At 42.7% G+C, this 12,820-nt stretch overlaps 1 protein-coding gene across 3 annotated transcripts in view; it reads right to left on the reverse strand.

Moving 5' to 3' along the window:
• The window catches only part of TSEN2 (tRNA splicing endonuclease subunit 2), a 45,923-nt gene that overhangs the window by 18,222 nt on the left and 14,881 nt on the right, over window positions 1-12,820 (reverse strand). For all 3 annotated transcript variants that reach the window (XM_039231436.1, XM_039231434.1, XM_039231437.1), the window contains 2 exons: window positions 7,579-8,110; window positions 6,312-6,389 (listed from right to left, as the gene is read on the reverse strand). In XM_039231436.1, the coding sequence (XP_039087367.1) occupies window positions 6,312-6,389; window positions 7,579-8,110 (610 nt within the window). The remainder of the gene's footprint in view (window positions 1-6,311; window positions 6,390-7,578; window positions 8,111-12,820) is intronic.

Here is a 12,820-nt window from a genome sequence, read left to right on the forward strand (position 1 = left end):
AATCAATGATACCGAAACCAAAAAAACAGTAGAACAGAGCAAGGAAATCAGGAGCTGGTTTTTCAAAAGAATTAACAAAATTGATAAGCATCTAGCCAAATTTATCAAAAAGAAAAAGGACCCAAATAAATAAAATCATGAGTGAAAAGAGATCACAACCAACACTGCTGAAATATAAATAATAAGAGAATATTATGAGCAATTATATGCCAACAAATTGGGCAATCTGGAAGAAACAAATTCCTAGAAACATTAACTACCAAAACCAGAAAAAATAGAAAATTTGAATAGACTCATAATCAATAAGGAAATTGAATCAGTAATCAAAAATATCCCAACAAACAAGAGTCCAGGGCCAGATGGCTTTCCAGGGAAATTCTACCAAACAATTAAAGAAGAGTTAATACCTATTCTTTGGAAGCTGTTCCAAAAAACAAAAAATGGAAGGAAACTTCCAAACTCATTCTATGAGGCCAGCATTACCTTGATTCTAAAACCAGACAAAGACCTCATTACAAATAACTACAGACTAATTTCTCTGATGAATACGGATGCAAAAATTCTCAACAAGATACTAGCAATGTGAATCCAACAATGCATTAAAAGAATTATTCACAACAATCAATTGGGATTTATACCTGGGATGTAAGGTTGTTTCAATATCCACAAATCGATCAACATGATATATCACATTAGTAAAAAAAAAAAAAAAAAAAAAAGAAAAGAAATAAAAACCACATGATCCTCTCAATAGATGCAGAGAAAGCATTTGACAAAATACAGGATCCTCTCTTGATAAAAACCTTCAAGAAAGTAGGGATAGAAGGAACATACCTCAAGATCATAAAGGCCATATATGAAAGACCCACAGCTAATATCGTCCTCAGTGGGGAAAACTGAGAGCTTTCTCCCTATGGTCAGGAATACAACAGGGATGTTCACTTTATCCACTGTTGTTCAACACAGTGTTTGAAGTCCTAGCCTCAGCAATTGGACAAAACAAATAAAATGCAAGCAAACCAGCAAGGAAGAAATTAAATTTTCACTCTTCACAGATGACATGATACTCTTTTGGAAAACTGAGAGACTCCACCAGAAAACTTCTAAAACGGGTAAATGAACTCAGCAAAGTTGCAGCATATAAAATCAATGCACAGAAATCAGCTGCATTTCTAGACACCAATAATGAAACAGCAGAAAGAGAAATCGAGGAACTGATGCCATTTACAATGGCACCAAAACCCATAAAATATCTGGAAATAAACCTAACTAAAGAGGTAAAAGATCTGTATGCTGAAAACTACAGAAAGCTTATGAAAGAAATTGAAGATGCAAAGACATGGAAAAACATTCCATGATCATGCATTGGAAGAACAAATATTGTTAAAATGTTGATACTATACAAAGCAATCCATATATCCAGTGCAATCTCTGTTAAAATAATACAAGCATTCTTCACAGAGATAGAACAAACAATTCTAAAGTTTCTATGGAATCAGAAAAGACCTGGAATAGCCAAAATAATGTTGAAAAAGAAAATCAAAGCTTGAAGCATCACAATTCCAGACTTCCAGCTATATTATAAAGCTGTAATTATCATGACAGTGTGGTACTGGGAGCAAAAACAGACACATAGATCAATGGAACAGAACAGAGAACTCAGAAATGGACCCACAATGTATGGCCAACTACTCTTCTACAAAACAGGAAAGAGTATCCAATGGAAAAAAGACAGTCTCTCCCCAGTGGTGTTGGGAAAACTGGACAGCAACATGCAGAAGAATGAACCTAGATCACTTTCTTATACCATACACAAAAATAAACTCAAAATGGGGGTGACTGAGTGGCTCAGTTCGTTACGTGTCTGACTTCGGCTTGGGTCACGATCTGATGGTTTGTGAGTCTGTGCCCCTCATTGGGCTCTATGCTGACAGTTCAGAGTCTGGAACCTGCTTTGGATTCTATGTCCCCCCCTCCCTTTCCTCCCCTGCTCACACACTCTCTCAAAAATTGAATAAACATTAAAAATAAGTAAAAAAAACTTCAAAATGGATGAAAGGCCTAACTATAATACAGGAAAACCATCAAAATCGTAGGGAACACAGGCAGCAACCTCTTTGACCTCAGCCACAGAAACGTCTTACTTGACGTGTCTCCCAAGGCAAGGGAAACAAAAGCAAAAATGAACTATTGGGACCTTATTAAGATAAAAAGCTTCTGCAGAGTAAAGGAAACAATCAATAAAACTAAAAGGCAATGGATGGAATGGGAGAAGATACTTGCAAATGACATATCAGATAACGGGTTAGTATCTAAAATCTATAAAGAACTTATCAAATTCAACACCCAAAAAACAAATGATCTAATGAAGAAATGGGCAAAAGACATGAACAGGCACTTTTCCAAAGAAGACATCCAGATGGTTAATGGGCCCATGAAAAGATGCTCAACATCTCTCATCATCAGGGAAATACAAATCAAAATCACAATGAGACACTACCTCACACCTGTCAGAATGGCTAAAACGAACAACGTGGGAAACAACAGACGTTGGTGAGGGTACGGAGAAAGGGGAACCCTTCTGCACTGCTAGTGGGAATGCAAACTGGTGCAGCCACTCTGGATAACATATGGAGGTTCCTCAAAACATTAAAAATAGAACTAACTTATGACCCAGCCATCACACTACTAAGTATTTATCCAAAGGGTACAAAAGTGCTGATTCAAAGATGCACGTGCACCCCAGTGTTTATAGCAGCACTGTCAACAATAGCTAAATTATGGGAAAAGCCCACATGTCCATCCACTGATGAATAGATGTGACATTTTTATGTATCTATGTACGCATGCATGTGTATATGTATACACACACACACTGAAATATTACTCAGCCATCAAAAAGAATGAAATCTTGCCATTTGTAACATCGTGGATGGAACTAGAATGTATTCTGCTAAGTGAAATAGAGAAAATCAAATATGATTTGGGCTTGGCTCAGGTCATGATCTCATGGTTTGTGAGACTGAGCCCCATGTCAGGCTGTCAGCAGGGAGCCTGGTTAGGATTCTGTCTCTCCCTCTCTGTGTCCCTCCTCTGCTTTCTTTCTTTCTTACTTAAAAAAAGTAGCTTGGCCCTTGGAAGTGTCACTTAAGCTCCTTCCTACCTCATCTAAAAAATGGGGATGATAATGTCTTATTAAAGATTTAATGAGATTAAATCTTATAACAACTTTAAAGGCTACACAAAGCACCTATCTGCTCGATTCATTTTAGTTTTCTTTCCTACGAAACCATTCAGATATTACACTCCGGAAACATTCAATCCTCTGCTTGCTAAGCAAGGACTCCTTCCTGGTGTGTAGAGTTTAAGTTCCTTATAAACTTACCATTATCAGTAAACAAGTGCTGCTCTAAGAACTGATGAAACCAATGCCTCACTAGTATTTACTGGCCTTAAATAAATGGCTTTTATGAATGTACACAAACTGCCCTCAGGCACTTATTACAGGTGGAGTGGATCTTAATTCAGTTGAGCTGGCTTTACTTGGAATTAAATCATCAGCAGACTGACGAAGTCAGGGGAGGTAGCGATTCTGTCCCTTGAGATCTCATTCCTAAGTTTTTACTATCAGAGCAAAATGGAGGGAAGAGTGTAATGAGGATTTAATGTCATTTCACTAAATCTAGTTAGAGCCCGAAGCATAATAATGGAAAAACAGCTCTCAGTAACAGATCTCTAAAACTCAGACCTTTAAGTCAGCTGTGGTATTACCATTCTCAAGGCCTAAAAAGACCTGCCCTGAATCACCACAGAAGGGCTGCTCGTGTTCCTGAGGACATTTATGGAAACACATTAAACTGTACAGCGGTGATTCATTCAAAGCAAATGTTCCAGAACAGAACTGAGAAGCAGAGCTAGTTTAACTGCATGCTCCCTGAAAACTGCAACGCTTCTCTGGAATGTCCTATGGAACGAAGAGCTTCCAAGAACATAGAGCAACCTCACCTACCTCCCAACACTCCTGCCTTTCTTCAGGGAGTGCTGGGGAGACAGCAGTGGACAGCAGCCCCTTTTCTTGTCAGTCAAAAGCATCAAATGGAACACAAGAGGTCACCTACTGGAGCAGAAAGTGATGCCAAACGCTCCCTCTCTGCTGCTGCTGCCTGGGGCCGAGACGCTGGCTGGCTCCTCCTGGCCTCAGCCATCCGGCCCACCCTCCTACCAATGCCAGTTCCGGTCCCTGCCCTTCCCCGACACAGCTGCCTGCAGTGCCCTGGTGCCACGCAGGCCAGGACAGACCCCTGGTAGACACTTACAGCTGTGCCTTCCACGGTCTGGCCCTCCCGCCGTGCCGCCCAGGAATGAGCTGCATGAAAAAGCCCGTGCTGTCCAGTGTCCCCATGGCCATCCCCCACTTATCCTTTAACCTCCACGGATGCCACTGACCTTGTGAAGTCTTCCCAGCTATAATGAGTAATCATAATTATTAAGCATCCTGGGTACAAGGATGCTAGAGGAGCAATTCTGGCACAATCCACAGACCGCACTGAATGCAGTTATTTCTGGGCTACCTAAAGGACCCAGCCACAGTGCGTTTACTTCTGCATCGTTACTACTAAGCTCAGTGCCCGGCACACAGGAAGTACCCAGTGAAAAGTTTTGCAAAATATTGATGGCAAAATTAAAGGTTCCAACTAGCTTTTGCAAGTGATTTATGTGTAATTTGTAAGTAATTTAATAACTTCATAATGATGATAATGACAAGAATAGCATGCACTAACACTTGCTGAGCATTTTACTATATATCAGGCATGTGCCAAACCCATTACATGCAGTAGTTAATTCCCAGAACATCTTACGAACAAGGTACTATATAACCCTCGTTTTACAGAGAAGAAACCAAGGACCAGAGAGCTCAAGCCCTTAGAGAATGGGCATCCCCAGTGCTGCCCAGCAGAACTTTCTGTGATGACGATGTTCTACACCTGTGCTGTCCAATATGGTTGCCACTATCCACACGCAGCTGCTGAGTGTCTGAAATGTAGCAGGCACAACTGAGAAACAGAATTCTGCATTTTGCTCAATTTTAATTAGTTTGATAGAACAGCCATGCGTGCCTAGAGGCTAGCTACTGTCTCTGACAACAGACTAAGCTGTCTCATATAAAATGAGGAGATGAAGTAAATAATTCCAAACATCCTTTCCTGGTTTGTGAGGCTATACCTTTGGCCTCACTGTGAGGAAGGAAGCACAGATAAGGAAATCAAGAGAATATGGAGACACAATCACTTCTCTGTGGACACGTCCATGAAGTTACCAACGTGGATGCATTCAACACACATTTCCTGAGAATGGTGCTAGACGCTGCTGCGGCTGCCCGAGACAGGCAAGCACGCTCCTGGGGAAGAGGCACATGAGTGCGAGGAAGGGGTGCTATCTGCTGGGGCAGAGGGGACACTTCTGTGGACAGTATAAACATAAGCAAACAAGGAGGGACTGAACGACACATGAACACAGCATAGAGGAACTTTAAATCAGAGGGGAAACGTATGATGCAATTAAAAAAATTTTTTTAATGTTTATTTGTGAGACAGTGACCGAGTGAGGGAGAAGCAGAGAGAGGGAATATGGAATCTGAAGCAGCTCCAGGCTCTGAGCTGTCAGCACAGAGCCCGATGCGGGGCTCAAACCCAGGGACCGCGTGATCATGACCTGAGCCAAAGTCAGGCGCTCAACCAACTGAGCAACCCAGGTGCCCCTGAACTGTCCACTTTATTTATTTATTTATTTTAAATATATTTTTTAAATGTTTTATTTATTTCTAGGAGAGAGAGAGAGAGAGAGAGAGAGACAGCTTGAGCAGGGGAGGGTCAGAGAGAGAGGGAGTCACAGACTGAAACAGGCTCCAGGCTCTGAGCTGGCAGTCAGCACAGAGCCCAACGTGGGGCTCGAACCCATGAACCGCGAGATCATGACCTAAGCAAAAGTCGGACGCTTAACCAACTAAGCCACCCAGGCGCCCCTGAACTGTCCACTTTAAACGGGTGAAAGGTATGGTATGTAAGCAATATCTCATGATATAGGGGAGTCCCCCAAATCTTAGACTTGATGAAATGAAGGCTAAGGAGTGAAAGTTAGGCAGGCCTACTTTGGAAGCTGCCTATGGTCATTTCAATACTGATTTATAACATTCAGTTACTGAATACTCACTAACTGAATTACAAACAGAATTGCAGTTACAGGTGGACTGCATTATAGGTTGCCCAGGCCCTGAGACCAAGAGCTGAAAACTTAACATGCAGGAAACGTACCTCTTCCAGGCTAAGTTGCAAATACTCCAAGATCCGATACGGATTTCTTCTGCATATCAATCTCTTTTTTGGTGCCAACTGAAGAGAAAGAAAGAAAATACACAGAGAACAAATGGAAGGATTACATGTTCCACAGGGAAGACTGCATTTTAAAATGAACATTCTTCTTATAAACTTCCCAGATTCACATTTATTGGCTTAATACTGTTAAAAAATACAGATTTTTTATTATTATGTGAAAAAATGAGTTTTAGGTTTTCTACTATGAACATTTTGATTTATGTCCTTTCTTTTTTCCCTGTGAATTTTTTCCCACAATTGTGATCCTTTTGCTGGTCGATTTTATGTCCTTCTTTTCACCAACCTGTACCTTACAAGTTGTGCGCCTAGGTTCTTAGCCAGGCTTCACAAACCTCATTCTGAAGGCTACGTGGTATTTCTTCAAATGGTGTTTCACGTACTACTTAGCCATTAGAGGTACTCATTTTTAGCTATTATGGATAATTCCAGAGCCACTGTCTGACTGTGGATCCCACACTGAGGGGGCTCTGGGTCTGCTTCCCAGTGCTTCTCCTGGGCTGGATGGCTTCCATGCCTGACACCCTCTGCTACAGCCAGGCTCAAGCCATGTGTACTTACCACAGCACTTCTTTCTCTCCCACCCAAGGGAAAGAATACTATTGCACCTGCTTTAATTTATACTTAAAAAAAAAATTAAGTTATTCACAGACTTGAGGTTTTAGTAGAAACGGCCCCCACAGCTACTGAGCCACCAGGGCTGGGACCCAGTGCCCACGGTTTCCCTCAGAGTGTCTCACCACCTCTCACATACCCTGGGCACTTAATATGGGCTTGCTGCCCGTTCTCAGTGAGGGACACCCTGTTAGCCCACATCTGCTGTGGGCCAGAAATAGATGGTTCTGGAGGAAGTGACTGATTTTCTTCTTCAGTCAATCCTGGAACAATGCAGGGTTTAAGGGTGCTGACCTCCTGCAACAGAAAATCTGTGTATCACTTTTGACTCCCCCAAAACTTAACTACTCATAACCTACTGTTGACTGGAAGCCTTACCGAGAACACAAACAGCTCATTAAGACATGTAAGTATCATATGCTGTATTCTTGCGATAAAGTAAGCTAGAGAAAAGAATATATTAAGAAAATCATATAGAAAAGACATTTACAATATTGTACTGTATCCAAAAAAATCCGTGTATAGTGGATCCATGCAGTTTGAACCCATGTTGTTAAAGGCCAGTTATACTCACTTCCTCACGTGGGGCACATTCCTCCTCACTCACATCAATCACATCTTCCTCCACCAGCACGTACTCATCACTGGGCCCTCTCTCTCTGGCACAGATGAGATCCACTTGCTGGCTCCTGTCCCCCGGCTGAGTGTCATGCTGGGGGAGAACATCTCTGCTGCAGTGAACTTGGGGCAGGGGGCAGTGCTGGAGCGTGGCAACCCCTCCCAGGTGTCCATCCAGCCCATCTGGAGTCAGTGGGCCAGGCCCCGAGCTCTCTTGTAGGTGGTCTGATTGCTTGCTGGGACCCTCCAGGTCTAGTGACTTTTCTGAGTCCCCATTCATCACAGAAGGTTCCTCTCTATCTGCAGTACCTTCGATTTTGGGAATGGTTTCAGAGTTCAGCTCATCACGCCACTGGAATCCTTCATTCCTTTTTATACCAGGATGCTCAAGTGGTTTTGTGTAATCCTCGAGGATTCGATGCACTGTCCTCTCATCCTGCCCCTGTCTTTGCATGAGCTTTGTGGCCCATTCTATACTAAGCTGATACCTGCAAAATGGAAAAACTGTCAGTAACACTTGAATTTCTTTTTTTTTTTAAATATCATTTGTTGTCAAATTGGCCAACATACAGTGTATATACAATGTGCACTTGGTTTTGGGGGTAGATTCCCATGATTCATTGCTTAAATACAACAGCCAGTGCTCATCCCAACAAGTGCCCTCCTCGATGCTCATCTCCCACCTTCCCTTCTCCCCTACGGCCCCTCTCATCAACCCTCAGTTTGTTCTCTGCATTTAAGAGTCTTCCATGGTTTGCCTCCCTCCTTGTTTGTAATATTTTTTCCCCTTCCCTTCCCCCAGGTCCTCTCTTAAGTCTCTCAAGTTCCACATATGAAGTTAACACTTGAATTTCAATATTCAAAAGACAACACAGCATGCAAAAGAGATGGGTAGGCAGGATGCTGAAATGTTTATAGCAGTTTTTCTCGGTGGCAGGCTATAGGTAAATGCTTTCTTACTACATTCTTTTGTGTTTTCTAACTATTCCGTAATAAGCATGTGTTATTTTTGTTTTTATTATTAGTGCTTCATTTGATTTTTTTGGCTTTTGAATATTTTATATGAGAAAGAGAAGGTGAGCAAGTGTGTGAGTGGGGGAGAAAAGGGGGAGGGGAGATAGAGAGAGAGAGATCTCAAGCAGGCTCCATGGAGCCCAGCACGGGGCTCGATCCCATGACTCCTGGATCATGATGTGAGCCAAAATCAAGAGTTGGATGCTCAACATACTGAACCACCCAGGCACCCCTAATTTTCTTAACTTGAAAAAAAAATGACCCCAGTTTAATGAAATATGAAAATTTATGTAATTTAAAACTGGTGGGCCACATGATTTAGGTAAATATAAAGAGACTATGACCATTTGTCAGGATTTCTTTTACATTAGTCTCAATTGTGGATATCATAATATTTTCCAAAAAATATTCCACTCATAATGTAAAGAGCCTTTGTTCAGTATTGCAAAATGAGAATTTCAAGTTTCTTTATTTATTTTGAGAGAGAGAAAGAGTACATAGAGAGAGAAGTAGAGAAAGAATCCCAAGCAGGCTTTGCACTGTCAGTCCAGGGTCAAACTCACCAACTATGAGATCACAACCTGAGCCAAATCAAGAGTCAGATGCTTAACTGAATGAGCCACCTGGAAGCCCCAAACTGAGAGTTTAATAAATATTTTTCATAGTACCTACTAAGGTCTCCACTACCTAGGAAAAGAAATGATTCTAGTGCTACACATACAACCAAGCATCCTAGCAGAAAGGGCCCTTGTTCTCACAATGATTTCTGAAGTATAGTTTGGTGAGGAAATACCTGCTTAGTTCCTTAAATGTAAAGGCAACCCCCCAACATGCCCCAAGATACATTCTCATCCGTGGAAGGGCTAAAGGCAACTTTTTGCCTTTACCTACGGCATTAGCCTGACAGCACTTAAGAAGGCACAGTTTGCTGGAAGACAAATACTCACCTTGAGTATTTTGCTTTGTGTACAGATAAATGAGTATGTCATAAACTGCTACGTCTCACACACAACTAACTGAACAAGGACACTGGCTCTATTTAAGAGATTTGTGGCTGCTTAATCCTGACTCAACAGAAGGATTTCCAAACTGTCCACACCCTGTTTATCCTACATAGGGGTGAGCACGCCTTCCTATCTATGGGAATTGTATTTTAGATTTAAAGGTTAAAACCTAGCAGAGCTCTTCTCACACCTGAGAGGCAAGGTGACACAGTGATTACGCGCATGAGCTATTGCACAATTCACGTTCAGCCTTACTGTCGCTTGTAACTGTTTGACAGAGCCAGTTACTTAACTTCTCTATGTTTGTTCTCCCACCCAGAAGATGGGGTAACAGTACTACTACCTCATAAGGGTATAAGGTATTACTTTTCATGTCAGAATAAAAAATGTAGCTGCTCATAGAACAGCAGGGTGACTCCTCACCTGCACGGAAAGCATGGCCACTGCTGCGTACAGTTCAAAGAACTTTCATTTGAGAGACGTAAAAAGAATCTTTGCTTTTCATACCACCTACAGCACTGGCTTTATCGGTTTCATGGATCTATGAATCTCCTTTATCTGAACACAAATTTGTGTGTCAATGTGTACTTTTCTGGGAAAGGGATCCACAACTTTCATCAAATTCCTTGACTCAAAATATGTGAAAGAACCACTGATTGAAAGGTTCAAAAACTGCCCCTTTGAATAAAAGAGCTGGAACTGACAGAGCACACACAGGCCTCTGCTCTGCTCTTTGCAATAGGGCGGTCAAGGCAAATACGGGTTCAAACTCTTGTTCCATTACGTTCTCGTACTAGCTGCATAACCCTGGTAAGACTCAATTCCTCCTCTGTAAACCACTGTGGGTTTTTTAGGGGAGACTTTAAAAAATAAAATCATTTTGGGGCACCTGGGTGGCTCAGTCGGTTAAATGTCTGACTTCCGCTCAGGTCATGATCTCGTAGTTCAGAGTTCAAGCTCTGCGTCGGGCTCTGTGCTGACAGCTCAGAGCCTGGAGCTGCTCCTGATTCTGTGTCTCCCTCTCTGTCTGCCCCTCCCCCACTCATGCTCTGTCTCTCAAAAATAAAGAAATATGAAAAAAATAATTTTGCCTCACACATATTACACTAAGAAATACAAATAACATTAACTTTTTTAAAAAAAAATTTAAGGTTTATTGATTTTTTGAGTGAGAGAGAGACAGAGCATGAGTGGGGGAGGGACCGAGAAAGAGGGAGACACAGAATCCAAAGCAGGCTCCAGGTTCCAAGCTGTCAGCACAGAGCCCAACTCAGGGATGGAACCCACAAACCTCAAGATCATGACCTGAGGTGAAGTCGAAAGTTTAACCAACTAAGCCCCCAAAGCGCCCCACAAATGACATTTTTAATGAATGGAAATGTACACCTTAATTAACCACTCTTGGAGAGCAGGGACAGCCATGTGGGGACAAGCACTGTGCCAGATCTGGGTCCTGCCGATGGCTCCTCTGTGTGATTCCGGGCTAAACTGCTTAGCCTATGTCACTTTTTTTTTTTTTTTAATGTTTTTTATTTATTTCTGAGAGAGAGAGACAGCATGAGCAGGGGAGGGTCAGAGAGAGAGGGAGACACAGAATCCGAAACAGCCTCCAGGCTCTGAGCTAGCTGTCAGCACAGAGCCCGATGTGGGGCTCGAACCCACGAACCGTGAGATCATGACCTGAGCCGGTTGGATGCTTAACCGACTGAGCCTCCCAGGTGCCCCAACACTCTATGTCACTTTTTGCTCTTCTGCAAAAGGCCAGAATCACATGTGCATTCCTGCCTCATAATGCCCTCAGATGCTCATTTATGAAAGCTCAGATGAGACAGTGGCTGCAGAAGCATGTGGAAGAAAGCCTCTGAGTAAGACTGGTGATGCAAACAGCCAGATACACAAGTGACTAAGTAAGACATATGGCCTGTGAGTCACAGACCAGGTGTCCGCTCATTGGCTGGCAATGCCTTAAAAAGCCAAATCCTGCTACGATCACCCCCAAACGCTGCTGGAGAAGCAGCAGGAAGAAAAAAGTGAAAAGTAAAAGTCAGGAAACATAAGGGGCAGAGTGGCAGGAGGAAATGGAGTTAGCTATGGTAGAAGCAACAATGAGGCTAGGGAAAAGCAGACTCATTTTAGGGCCACCAACTACAGAAAATGGTGTACCAGATGAAAACACCCTGCTTCTTCTGTTTCCTTGAACACACCTCTTTCTTTAGCATGGAACACCCTTCCCCACTGCCTATTGATTAATGCCTATTTATCACTGGAAGATCATAGCAAAATGGTTCTGAGTTTATGTGTAAGGTCTAAGTACTGGCCTTGAGCAAGTTACATAACCTCCTCTGGTTCCGCTTCCTCACCTCCCTCCAGGGGTGATGTGAGGACTTCAGAGATAGTCCAAGTGTGTTCTCAGCAGAGTACCTCGTACATGGAGTACACCCAGGAAACACCAGCATGTACAACTGCATTACTCTTCTCACTGAGTGGCAACTCCTCAGAGGCTCTGGAACTGACCTGCCTGGTTTGAGCTCATACAGTCTTGGACAAGCTATTTCTAGGTTCCCCATGTATGAGATGGAAATGACTACATCCACCTCAAAGGCTTCTTGAGAAGATGAACTGGGATGTCAGGTAAAGCACAGGGACTGGGGACCAGCGCTCCTGGAGCAGCTGGTACTTCCTATGACTACAGTGATGGTAATATCTCACCATGACACCGACTGCAGAAGAGCGCGACTGCTTACCTCTCTTCCTCTCCCACTGGAATGTAAGTCCCTCGAGAACAGGGATGCATTCTTTTCCTCCTCTTCTATCTGCAGCCCCTACCAATGCCTGACACACAGGCACCTGCTGATAAAGGACCACAAACGAGGAGGGGAGACCAGCAACCTCCTCAGGGCTGCTTCTTCAAGGACACAACCTACGGACTTCAGTCCCTTCGGGCATTATCTGAGGGTCCTGATCCCCGCCTCCAGGAAGGATTACACGGAAGGTTCTCATCACAATGTTGGAAAAGGCCAATCAGAGTGAATCCACTTGAGAAATGGATCAGAGTTTCAGATGGAAAAGTAAAGAAACAATTATAACAAGAATTTAAGCTGGAAAATTAACCTAAAATATAAAAATGGGCCCATTTCTCATAATGTTTAATATTTTTTATTATTTAGATTGTGACTGTAA

This window comes from Hyaena hyaena, unplaced genomic scaffold (genome assembly GCF_003009895.1).
Source record: "Hyaena hyaena isolate Hyena2069 unplaced genomic scaffold, ASM300989v1 scaffold_56, whole genome shotgun sequence".
Taxonomy (NCBI): domain Eukaryota; kingdom Metazoa; phylum Chordata; class Mammalia; order Carnivora; family Hyaenidae; genus Hyaena; species Hyaena hyaena.